Source organism: Bos indicus x Bos taurus, chromosome 11 (genome assembly GCF_003369695.1).
Source record: "Bos indicus x Bos taurus breed Angus x Brahman F1 hybrid chromosome 11, Bos_hybrid_MaternalHap_v2.0, whole genome shotgun sequence".
Classification (NCBI taxonomy): domain Eukaryota; kingdom Metazoa; phylum Chordata; class Mammalia; order Artiodactyla; family Bovidae; genus Bos; species Bos indicus x Bos taurus.
The window spans coordinates 1,261,467-1,274,854 of record NC_040086.1 but is presented as its reverse complement, the minus strand read 5'-3'; the positions used below and the strand labels follow the sequence as shown (position 1 = coordinate 1,274,854).

Below are 13,388 nucleotides of genomic sequence, written 5' to 3'. Positions count from 1 at the left end.
CAGGTTCCATAACATCGTCTTCAGCTAAATGCAAAGATCGTGTTCTTGAAACAAGATCTTTCTAGCTGATGGTACTCCAAATGCATGCTTCAGTGCCTGTAAAATCTATTTATGGTCTCCTGATTTCCACCCCCTACCCCCCCCTCTATTCCTCCTCCACCGAAACAGTTAGAAGCGATTTCAAGAGGAGGACACTGCTAGGAAAGGAGGAAGGCATCACCCATCTGTTTATTGACATATCCATTGTTGGGAACGATCAAGATCAATTTCAGGGGCATGTATTCAAACGTAGGCTAAATGACCAAAGAAGCTGTATCATCTGATATTCGTTTTCTGTTCTGAAAGACTCAGTAATAAAAAGCAGACTCTTCATTTGACACAAAAAGGGAAAAGGAGGAAAAATTGGGAAGTAATGTATTCAATTATAGGAGCCCTTTGCCAAGAGCCTATTGATTTCATCTTCTAACAATTTCAGCCAAGCCTTAGTGGTGAAAAGATTCAGAAACAGGTCAGATCAAGCACATGTGTCCCCCCTGCCCCGTACCCACTCCTGGACAAAAATAGTCAGGTCTTTGCTAGGAAAGGGCTCTGTCTTGGGGACCTGTTCGTACTGCCAGGACCCAGACCAGAGCTTGGAGGGTAGCACCGGTGAGAGAAGAAGCTGCGGAGACCCTGGAAGATCCCCCCAAAGCTGCAGTCTCTATTACTGCCCTGCAGTGAGAAGCCTGACCTGGAGCCCCACACATCTTGGTTGTCTGTATTCCTCTCTACAAAATTTCCTCTTGTATTTCTGTGCCCTCTGCATCCAGCTGCATTCCAGCCCTTTGCCTGGAATCCACCTCTACTCCCACCACCTGTCTGTGAGAGGGGAGTCTTTCATGTGCCCACTGGCCCTGCCCAACTCGGCTGGGTACCAGGCAAGTCTCAGTCCTGCTCTAGTCAGAGCAATGTGATGAGAAGGGCTCCAATGGACGGATGTGCAAGCTTGGTGGAGACCAGAGGGTGCACATTTGGACCACGATGTGGAGGGGAGCTCTCAGGAGGAACTTGGAGGGAGCAGTGGGTGGGGAAGGTGGAGAGAAGGGTACATACACCACTCTGAAGTAGGCAGGGGTGAGTGTCCTGAGACTGGATGGCTGAGGAGGGAGAGGAGCCATGCTGTGTGCATCATGTGCAAGTGTCTTTGCAGCCAAGCTAGTATTACTTTGCCAACAAAGGTCCGTCTAGTCAAGGCTATGGTTTTTCCAGTGGTCAGGTATGGATGTGAGAGTTGGACTGTAAAGAAAGCTGAGTGCCGAAGAATTGATGCTTTTGAACTGTGGTGTTGGAGAAGACTCTTGAGAGTCCCTTGGACTGCAAGGAGATCCAACCAGTCCATCCTAAGGGAGATCAGTCCTGGGAGTTCATTGGAAGGACTGATGTTGAAGCTGAAACTCCAATCGTTTGGCCACCTCATGCGAGGAGTTGACTCATTGGAAAAGACCCTGATGCTGGGAGAGACTGAGGGCAGGAGGAGAAGGGGACAACAGAGGATGAGATGGATGGCATCACCGACTCAATGGACATGGGTTTGAGTAAACTCTGGGAGTTGGTGATAAACAGGGAGGCCTGGCATGCTGCGGTCCATGGAGTTGGAAAGAGTCGGACACGACTGAGTTACTGAACTGAACTGAATGGAGAACCTGCTCCCCACGCAGTTGAGGAGGATGCTGTCTCTGCTGCTGTGGCCCAGGCTGTCTGGAGGGGAGGCTCCTGTGTGAACAGTGAGGGTGTGTATGGGGAACAGGTCTGCAGTCACATGGCTGTGCTGAACAAGCTTTATTGATAGTGGGGGATGAGGCGTGCCCTGGCCAACAGATACATCTGCGTTCCAGGTCTAGAGCCTGTTACTGGACTTCCCTGGGACTCACTGTAAAACCCAGGGCCAGTGCCATGGGGCACATGGGTGTGCTGGGAAGATCCGAGATGCTGGGCCTCTACATGGCATCACACCAGCCATCATTTTCATGGTGTGTTCCTCTGGGAACCCCAGCCTTGCACCCCCTCGGCTCATATCCTTAGAGGAGGGCTCCTCCACCCACCTTGGTCTTGCAGCCACCGGCCACCTCTGAGGGAAGGGAGTGAGGCTCTGGTGCCCAGCTGGGGCCCAGCGAGTGTCTCTGGGATGGGATGGGTGGTAGAGCAGAGGGCCCTGGGTTCAAACTCTGACCCGAGCTCTGAGATCATCATGAATTTCACAACTAGCCCCTCCCTTGGGGTCCCCAAAGCCAAGACACAGCCATCTCTGGAACATCTGGAGAATATTTACTTCTCCTTTTCGTAGGGAACAGGCAGGAGCAGTGGGCATCCTGTGTCCTTTCTCACTTTCTTTTTTGCATGGGTTGCAAGATCTTGGATGAAATGTATTTATCTGGCTCTCCTGGAATTGTAGCTCAGGTTCAAAGCTTAGGGTAATGGTATAAAGAATCCCATATTCCCAGTTCAGGAAGCCACCAGTGAGCTGACAGCTGGTGGACCCAGCCACCTTGCTTTCTCTGAGCTGCTAGTGGCAGACAAACCAGCCCCTGCCCATCGATGCAAGAACAGAGCTTTGGGAGAGAGCAGCGTTCCGGGAGAGGCTGCTGGTGGCCAGGAGAGGGGTCCTCTCTCCAAAGCCACACAGAGGAAACCAAGCTTAATCTGGAAGTAAGCCTAAAGAGCAAAGGAAGAAATAATGTAGTGGGCAAACACATTAGAGAAGAAAGAAAGAGGAGACAGGAGAAAAGACAGACGAACAATGCAGGAAAAAAAGACAGAACTGTAGACATAGAAATAGGAGAGGAGAGGAAGAAAACCAGAACAGAAACCCAGAAAAATAAAGAAAATACAGAAAGGCAGAGAACTGCGGAAACATTAAAAATACATAGACAAGTGAAAAGTGGTGAAGTAAGTTTGCAAAAAGAGAGAAAGAGGGACTTTCCTGGTGGCCCAGTGGCTGAGAATACACCTTCCAATCCAGGGGATGCAGGTTCAGTCCCAGGGAGAGGAACTAAAATCCCGTATGCCACGGGTAACTAAAACCCAATGCAGCCAAATAAATAAATAAGAATTTTTTAAAATAGAGAGAAAGAACTCATCTTGAGAGGGAGATACAGAGAAATGAAATAAAGATAGACATAAAAAATACTGGAAGGCAGAAAAATATATTAAGAACACGTGCACATACATGCACGCCCACACACAGAAAGACAAGACAGACAGTCAGACAGGCAGAGAGACAGAAGGTGGGGACGTGGGCCGACTGGGTGAGGACTGACCTTCGGGGATCCTGGAGGGAGACTTGTCCTCTGGCCGCCCCAAGGGTGAAGTCACAGAGAGAAATGCAGGCGGGACCCAGGCAGACCCCCGCCTCTCCTGCCAGCGCTACAAAGGCTACAGAGGAGTCTGCAGCAAAAGGGCTGAGAGGCCAGGTGAGCATGTGCTGCAGGTGGGCTAAGTGTGGGGAAGCCAGACCACAAGTTCCACCTGCTAGAGAGAAGGGAAAGAAGAGAAACTGAAGGAGAAGGAGAAGAAATCCTGTATGGTTTGGGGTGCACCATTTCCATTACTTTACCAGGTGGTCATCTACTGGGCTTCTCCCCTGGTGGCTCAAAGGGTAAAGAATCTGCCTGCAATGCAGGAGACCTGGGTTCAATCTCTGGGTTGAGAAGATCCCCTGGAGATGGGAATGGCAACCCACTCCAGTAATCTTGCCTGGAGAATTCCATGGACAGAGGAGGTGATGGACTACAGTCCAGGGGTAGCAAAGGGTCCGACATGACTGAGTGACAGGCAGTTTCACTTTCATCTGCTGGGCAAGATTACTTCCTCCCGGACAAAGGCTCCCGAGTCTAGGGGAGTGGGCTTCTGTGGACAGCCGGAGAAGCAGAAAGGAAGGAAAAATCATTGTTTGACCTACTTTTCTTCTCTATAAAATTTTAAAATAACTGCATGTTGTATTATTCCCCATATCGGATGGATATAATTTAAGACATACGGTACCTAAAGTGTTTTGTAGAATCTGATATCCAAGCTTAGCAAACTTATAAAGGCCTGCATGGTTATTGGTCAGGACTGGACTCTTTCCCGCCCCCGCCCAACTGATTTCCACCTTCTCTCCACAGTAAAATAAAAAGGAAGAGGGTAGATTTAAACAGCACGGAAAACAAATTCAAAGGACACAGCAAATGGATTTGGAGCTGAATACAAAGGTAGAAATGTTTTAAATGCTGCCAGAGACAGGAACCCAGGGGGTCTAATCAGATGGTGGAGTTGAAGGACATGGACCTCCCCTCTGCCCACCTCCGCCCTCACCTCCACCCACAAACGCATCACACACAGCTCTACACCTGGAACAAGTCTCACAGAACACCTACTGAATGCGAGCAGGAGACCTCACACAGCCGAAAGCACAGGAAACGTCTCCATGTAACTGGGCGGTGGTGGTGGGTTAGTTTCTCAGTCGTGTCCGACTCTTGCTACCCCATGGACTGCAGCCGACCAGGCTCCTCTGTCCACGGGATTCTCTGGGCAAGAATACTGGAGCGGGCTGGCATTCCCTTCTCCAGAGGACTTTCCTGACCCAGAGATTCAACTCATAGCTCTTGCGTCTTCTGTGTTGGCAAGTGGATTCAATTTCAAGTTCCAATTATTCATTCCTAGAATACAGAAATACAGTTGACTTTTATTTGTATGGGCTTCCCTGGTGACTCAGACTGTTCAATTCTTGGGTCAGGAAAATCTGCTAGAGAAGGGAATGGCTACCCTCATCAGTATGCTTATTTGGAGAATTCCATGGATGGAGGAGCCTGGCGGGTTGCAGTCCATGGGGTCGAAGAGAGTCAGACAAAACTGATTGACGAGGCTTTCACTTTTGATCTGTATATCAAAGGCTTATATCTTATGTTTGCTTAATTGACTTCTTAATTCTAGCAGTTTTATCGTATATTCCTTAGGATTTTCTATGTAAAAAATCACGTCTTTTTGTAGTGAAGACACTCTTACTCATTTCCAAACTCTCGGCCTTTAGTTTCTTTTTCTTGCCTTATTGCCCTGGCTGGAACCTGCAGTAATGTTGAATAGAAGTGGAGATATGAACATTCTCATCTTCTTCCTGATTCAGAGGGAAAGCACTTAAGTCTTTTACTATTACATATGATGTTAGCTGAGGTTTTTTAATAAATCCTCTGTAGGGAGGTAAGTGTTTTTAACTGGCTATATTGCTGCCCAACCTATTTGGGGGTGTTTCTAGAAAAGAAAAAGGGGGAATGGATGTGGGTATTCACCAAAGATGAGGCAGCAGGGGTCTCTTTATGAGTTCAGTTCTGTCTTAGCTGTATGATGACTTATTAGGAAATAAGCACTTATTTCCCTTAGAGGCTTTAAGTGTGGGATGTCATTCACATCAAATATGACCAGGTGTGACAACGCATCTCTATAAACTATGTATTTGGGAGGGACAGGGAGCTAATTCTCCATCAGTCCATTGGGAGGCAGTGTATCCTGTGACTAGAAATGTGAGCTCCTAAAACTGGGTACCCAGTCCCAACCCATGTCTCCAACCTTGGGCAAACTCCTCAACCTTCCCCCTGCAAAATGAAGATAGTAAAATATATCAGTAATACTTATCTCCAGGGCTTCTGAAGGCTAAATGAGCAAGTGCAACTTAAGGGCTTGAAACAGTGTCTGTTGCTTGATGCAGTTTAAGAAGGATTTGCTTTCATAAGGCTAATTTATGCCTAAAAAATTCCATGCACAGAGGAGCCTGGTGGGCTGTATAGTCCCTGGGGCCACAAAGAGTCAGACACAACTGAGCACCATGGGGAAGGCTAATTTATGCTCAAGTTTTCAACAGCAAGTTTACTGCTTGAAGTAAAGAACAACCATGCCGTTAAAAAAAAAAAATCTTTCAGCCATTCTGCACTGCACTGTGGGGTCTTAGTTCCTCGACCAGGGATCAAACCTGCACTCCCTGCATTGTCAGCAGAGTCTTAACCACTGTGCCACCAGGGAAGTCCCAACCATGCCATCTTTAATGAAACCTCGTGTTAAGATATTTTAACTTTGGAGGGTTAAATAGTTGATTTCTGTTGTTCTACCGTGTTTTTGTGCAGTAAGTAAATGTAAAAATTCTGTGCGTTGGAGTTGGGTTACAGTTATCTGCAGGGTTACAGTTGCTGACAATGACATTCTGCAGTTAGCACTGAGTCTGCACTTAGAGGCTGAACTAGGGTTTGATCTTCTGGTCTTTTCACTTGGACCACCTGATCGTGGGATGAAGTATGCCCCCACACACTGTTCAAAGGCCACCCTGCCTCAGTGTATGGACCTGTGTGGCTTCAGCTTATTGCTTCCCGCCCATCAGCTAACTCAAGGGACCAGAGGCTTCTCAGTTGGCTTCTTTTCTGGGCATCTGCCCTCGTGAAGCTGCCTTCCTATCAACATGTTCCATGGTCTGGGGGGAGTTGTGGAGGGTAGGGGACAGTCGTGCCAACCTTTCCATCTGGTAAGTGGAGGGCCAGGGGCCACTTGCCAGCAAGGATGAGGTTGCACTGAGCCTTCTCCAGTGGGTCTTGCAGCAGCACTGTGATGTTGACATATAAGGAAAAGCACTTAGGAATTGGCTGCCAGGGGCCTTTCTCCTTAACTTGAACTTGATCTTCACTTTTGTCTCATCCTATTGGGGATTTCTCTGGTGGCTCAGTGGGTAAAGAACCCACCTACCAATGCAGAAGATGCAGGTTCAATTCCTGGGTCAGGAAGATTCCCTGGAGGAGAAACTAGCAACCCACGCCAGTATTCTTGCCTGGGAAATCCCATGGGTGGAGGAGACTGACAGGCTTCAGTCCACAGGGTTGCAAAGAGTCAGACAGGACTTAGCGACTAAACAACAACATCCTGGCGGAAGGGCTCAGCCATAGCCAGTTTTGCAGAGGGCCCTCTGCAAGCTTCTTCCATCTGATGTGCCTTCTTCATTCAGGGTTCCATGTAGTCCAGCCAGTCTTCTGTCTCTGCTTTGCTCTTGATCAGGCTCATGAAAACTTACTCTATCTACTGACTCTTTAAAAAATCTAAAAGTGTCCCGCAATTCTGTTTGGACACATCCACGTTATATTTGATACAAGGAGATTCCTCTCTCCTTCCCATGTGACAGTGGGGGCAGCCGAAGCATGTTTAGGAGAGCCTGTCCACTAGGCTTTGGTGTGGATTCTTGGCTTCTTCCTCTGCAGTGTGATCGGGCAGTTTCGGGCCATGAGTGTTTGGCCAGCTCTTGTCCTCACCTCTGCGAAAGATGCTGTGTGGGCTGTTGCTTGAGTATCACCTATCTCTACCGTGCTTTTTCAGTTGTGATTGTGACACCGATGCAGGGAACAAGACAGATGCTTTCCTCTCCCTCCACTGTCATGAGATGCCCCAGTTGCGTGGGGACCCCAGGCACATGTGACATGGTCCTCTGAGCTGTGCCTGCTGCCCCAGGTGATCATGCTAAATTATACATGGACAGAGACGTTCTGCTATGCCAACTTTTCCACTGGAGCACAAAGCACTCTGTTTTAGGAGGGTTTTTACAAAGGAGTCTGACCTCCAGGCCCTGCAGGAACCGGGAAGCAGTGGGAGGCAGGTAATCTTCCAACCAGAGGACTCAGAGTGTGAGCTGAAGAAAAATGGGAAGCAGATACACAGACTGAGTTCAGTTCAGTCATTCAGTCATGTCTGACTCTTTTCGACCCCGTGTATTGCAGCACGCCAGGCCTCCCTGTCCATCACCAACTTCTGGAGCTTGCTCAAACTCATGTCTGTCGAGTCGGTGATGCCATCCAGCCTGCTCATCCACTGTCATCCCCTTCTCCTCCTGCCCCCAATCTTTCCCAGCATCAGGGTCTTTTCCATTGAGTTGGCTCTCTGCATCAGGTGGCCAGACTATTGGAGCTTCAGCTTCAGCAGCAGTCCTTCCAATAATGATATTCTAGCTTTCTACTTGAGTATTATTTCTCTGAGCAAAGAAAATGCTGAAAGTTTAAATATCAAGCCCTTAGGTTTTCCAAACGAAGGCAAGAAACAAAGAAACCCCAGAAGTGCCAAATTTCACACTCTGCTCTGGTCAGATAAGAATCTGCCTCCAAACTCCACCGACAGGACTCTGCCAACTCTGTGATTCGGCATCTTTCTCTTTTCTGTTTATCCTTTTCCTTCTTATTTGCTTCCAATTCTATTTCTTCACTTCCCACTGATTGAAAAACCAAGTAAAGCAAACCGTTTCCTTCATTAGAGTGACTGAAAGACCATCTCACACAGAGTAAAGCTGAAAAATATACTCCTTAAATGAATAAAGAGCATAATCATCCTGAGTCCATATTCCTCACACAGGTCAGACATGGCCACTTCCAGTGCCAGTGCTAGAGAGGTGATGGGTATCCAGGAAACAGTTTGAGGAGAATTTGGAAGATGTACTCTCTTAGCAACTTTCAAACATACAAGCAGTTATGTTATTAACTGTAGCTTTCATCACAAGAAAAAAAAATGTCACTATGGTGACAGATGTTAACTAGACTTACTGTGGTGGTCATTTCACAGTATACACAAACATCGGATTATTATATTGTACACCCGAGACTAATATATTATTGTCAATGATATCTAAATTTAAAAACTTGGTGTTGCATTTTTTAAATTGGAGTATAATTGCTTTGCAGTGTGGTGTTGGTTTCTGCTGTGCAGCATGTGAATCAGCTCTATTATACAGGTGTCCCTCTCTCTGGAGTCTCTCTCCCCCACCCTGCATCCCACCCCTTCTAGGTCATCGCAGAGCACTGAGCTGAGCTTCCTGTTCTGTACAACAGCCTCCTGCTCGCTCTCTGTCTCACACACCGTAGTGTGTATCTGTTAATGCTACCTTCTCAGTCTGTCCCACCCCCCTTCCTCTCCATGCCCACAAATCTATTCTCTAAATCTTCGTCTCTATTCCTACCCGGCAAATATGTCCCTCAGTACCATTTTTTCTAGATTCCATATATATATGTGTGTGTGTGTGTTAACATATGATATTTGATATATATGTATATACATATATGTTTACAATATTTGTTTTTCTCTTTCTGACTTACTTCACTCTATATGACAGACTTTAAAAAAATTTTAATGTCTCAGAAGTGAAATAATTTGTCCACACTACCAAAGTAGATAGAAATCGGGCTGTAGTTTCAATTTCTATTTCTCAAGCTCCAAAGTCCATGGCCTTTCTATTATAAGATTCCTCTCAGAATTAGTACATATAATTCTATAATGAAAATCGAAAGGAATATTCTTATGGACTGAATGTCTGCATCCCTCCTCCAGATTCAAATGTCAAAGCCTTCATTCCCAATGTGATGGATCTGGAGATGGCACCTTTGAGAGGTCAGTAGGGTTAGATGAGGCCATGACGATGGGAACTTCATAATGGGATTAGATGCCTTATAAGAAGAGAGAGAGATCACTCTCTCTGCATCCTAAGTGGAGCTAGTGATAAAGAACCTGCCTGCCAATGCAGGAGACATAAGAGATGCAGGTTTGATCCCTGGGTTGGAGGAGGGCATGGCAATCCACCCTAATATTATTGCCTGGAGAATCCTGTGGACAGAGGAGCCTGGTGGGCTACGATCCATGGGGTCTCAGAGTCGGACACGACTGAGGCAGCTTAGCAGCAGCAGGGCAGCTGTGCAAAAACGGAAAGGAGGCATCCGTCCTCAAGCCAGGAAGAGAGTCCCCCCGGAACCTGACTGTGCTTGCACCCTGATAGTGGACTTCCCGCCTCCAGAACTGTCAGGAAATGAATTTCAAGCAAAAGCTTTTAAGAAAAATTTTAAGAAGACAAAAAAGAAAAGAAGAGGAAAGAAAAAGAAACAATTTGAAAACCCGGCAGTACGTGACTACAATATGGGGGAGGAGGGTGGGAAGGTGGGTTGGTTTTGTTGCAGACTAGATTTAGTTAGTTCTGTTATTTAGAATTTTCCAGGCAGTGAGTGACCTGACTAAAACCATCTCACATTCTCTGCCTGTCTCCTTCAAATTGTTTCTTCAACGCTGGTCACATCTCAAGAAATGCAGCGTGGTGCCACCATGCTTGGGCTTCCCCAGTGGCTCAGTGGTAAAGAATCTGCCTGCAACGCAGGAGACTTGAGTTCGGTCCCTGAGTCAGGAAGATCCCCTGGAGGAGGGCATGGCAACCCACTCCAGTATTCTTGCCTGGAGAATCCCATGGACAGAAGAGCCTGGTGGGTTACAGTCCATGGGGTCGCCAAGAGTCAGAAACGACTGAAGTGACTGAGTGCACATGCACCACCACGCTTGATACGAGTGAGGGATTAATAGCAACATGTAAACTGGACTCAGCATGTTATGGCATTTCTTCATCTAACTGAAGCTTTTAGGGGTGACAGAGGCATTTTAGGGGTGACAGAAGCCCTTGCATGCAACACACCCCTGCTTAATGGTGGTGCTGAGATGTGCGTTGTCTGCCATCTGCCTCGCTAGTAAGTTCTATTCTCTAAGAATATCATCAGCTGGTTTTTTTTTTCTTGTCAATTTGGCAGGTGATGACCGAGAAGGAGGACTTTTTCAGTGCCTGGAACTCATGTCTTCACCACATCACCTGCCTGTCTCTGGCACATATTCACCGAGGTCAGTGGCTGTTGTCAAATATTTGGGATTGAGTGACTCTCAGGTTATCTGGGAAGATGACTCTGCAATCTGAGCCCTTGTGTTGAATTTAGGGTCCCCAAGTTACTCCCCACTGACCAAATGACACCCACAGAACGTAATGCCAAATGTGCCAGGATCCAGCTGGCCAAGCGCGGTCCCTCAGCGCTGGCCCTCAGCCCAGTGGTGACTGTCATTCCCCAAGGAACAAGTGAGGGGTGGGTAAAGTGAGGATGTTTCAATGCAGTCACTGCCTGAAGAAGTTCAAGGACCAAAACTGCTTAAACCCACCCCCTAATTTAGCAAGGACTGGTTCTGCCCTCTAAAGCCGTGATTCTAAGCCAGAGGTGACTACATCTTCCAGGGAACATTTGTTGACAGGTGGAAACATCTTGGTTGTTGCAGCTGAGCAGGAATTGCTGGCAGATCGAGGCAGGGGACACTGAACTGGACAGTCCTCCCTGCTTCTGAAACAAAAAGTGATCTGATCCAAAGTGTTAGCCCCCGAGGGTGAGGTAGTGTGAATGTTCATTTTGGCCTCAAAATCACAGAAAGTAAGATGAAACATTGAAGACAGAGTGAGCTCCGTGAAGATTTCTGCTCCCTCGGAGAAGGCAATGGCAACCCACTCCAGTACTCTTGCCTGGGAAATCCCATGGACGGAGGAGCCTGGTAGGCTGCAGTCCATGGGGTCGCAAAGAGTTGGACACAACTGAGCAACTTCACTTTCACTTTTCACTTTCATGCATTGGAGAAGGAAATGGCAACCCACTCCAGTGTTCTTGCCTGGAGAATCCCAGGGACCGGAGCCTGGTGGGCTGCCGTCTATGGGGTCGCACAGAGTCAGACACGACTGACATGACTTAGCAGCAGCAGGGCCTGCCCAACTCCTCCTCTTTCCCTTACTAAATGTTGTGTGCTCAGTTGCTCAGTCGTGCCTGACTCTCTGGGGCCCCATGGACTGTAGCCCACCAGGCTCCTCTGTCTGTGGAATTCTCCAGGCAAGAACACTGGAGTGGGTTGCCATGCTGTCCTCCAGGGGGTCTTCCCCACCCAGGGACTGAGCCTGTGTCTCCTTCGTGTCCTGCACTGCAGGGGGATTCTTTAGCACTGAGCCCCCAGGGAGCCCCATCCTCCGTGGGGGGAAAGTATGAAAAGCAGAAGGTGCTGACTGCTGTTTGCTGCATAGAGTTTTCCATCATACCAAGGTCACTGCTGGCTCCCAGAAAGCAGGGGTGGATTTGACCACCGTCTCAGCTCTGGGGCCTGGCTAATGGCCCTAGTACATCCCTGGGTGCTGTGCAGAGTATGGAATTCCTTGATGGGTTCTGTTAAGAGTCAAGCCTGGACTTCCCTGATGGTTCAGTGATAAAAAATCTGCCCGCAGTGCAGGAGACCTGGGTTCCATCCCTGATCTGGGAAGAGTCCACATGCCACAAGACAACTAAGCCCATGCACCACAACTCTTGAGCCTGTGCTCTGGAGCCAGGAGCTGCAACTTCTGAAACCCATGTGCCCTAGAACCTGCACATCACAACTACAGAATAGCCTCAACTTGCAGAATCCCAGGAATGGGGGAGCTGGGGGAGCTGCCGTCTATGGGGTCTCACAGAGTCGGACACGGCTGAAGCGACTTAGCAGCAGCAGCAGCAGCTGCCATTAGAGAAAAGCCCATGTAACAACGAAGACCCAGCACAGCCAGAAAAAAAAGAGTTGCACCAGCAACCCAGGAGTGCTTGCATCCTGTCCGGTATCCTGGCCCGCCCACCACCCTGCCTCCTAGCCAGGCATTCAGGAGTAGAAAAGTGCCAGGGCCTCTCCCTTCTGAGTGCAGTCCAGTGCTTGGGACCCGGGGTAGCCTTATGGCCCTGGGCTTAAGAGTAAGGAGTGGGAAGCGGATGCTCAGGTCAATGTGCCCGTGCTCAGGTGAACTTGCCAAGAGCACAGGCTCTTCACAGGGTTAGCGAGGCTGCCAGAGCGTCACACCCAAGGCCAGCCTTTAAACATGGTGCCCACCCTGGGATAACCAAGGCCTCATCCACATCCCAGACTCTGTTTGGTTTCTGCCTTCTGCTTCTCAGGGCCAACTCTTTTGTGACCCCATGGACTGTAGCCTACCAGCCTTCTCTATCTATGAGATTTCCTAGGCAAGAATACTGGAATGGGTTGCCATATCCTTCCCAGGGGATCTTTCCAACCCAGGGATTGAACCCACGTCTCCTGCATTGCAGGCAGATTCTTTCCTGCTGAGCCACCAGAGAAGGCTGACTCATAGTGTTCAATGAAACTTTTTTATTACTCTTAATTACTAATCTACAAAAGCCTTTGTTCCCATAGCCAAAGCAGAACATTTAGATCTTTTTCCTTAAGAGGAAGAAACAGAGAAAGAGGCTTGGTGCCAATGTATGAAGTCTTAACACCAGGAAGAGACTTCAAAGAGCTGATATTGCACAGCGCTGAAGAAATCCAAACTGATTCTGAACCTGCTATTGATTAAGCAATAAATGATGGTAAGCAAAAGTGACCGTAAGCTAAAGTGATGATTTTCAGGAAATTTGGCCTCTGGTTCCATGACAGATGAAGAGGATTTGGCTGTAGAAAGTCACAGAAGAAAAACTGTAACAGCAAGAAAAATAATAGGACCCAATGACAGCATCAAGAAATCTGAGGAAGATCTTGAAATAGGGAAATCC

General features: G+C 48.0%; 1 protein-coding gene across 1 annotated transcript in view; it reads left to right on the top strand.

Annotated features, from left to right (window-relative positions):
- The window catches only part of ACOXL (acyl-CoA oxidase like), a 200,126-nt gene that overhangs the window by 121,251 nt on the left and 65,487 nt on the right, over positions 1–13,388 (top strand). The window contains exon 9 of the mRNA XM_027554367.1: positions 10,590–10,677. Within this exon, the coding sequence (XP_027410168.1) occupies positions 10,590–10,677 (88 nt within the window). The remainder of the gene's footprint in view (positions 1–10,589; positions 10,678–13,388) is intronic.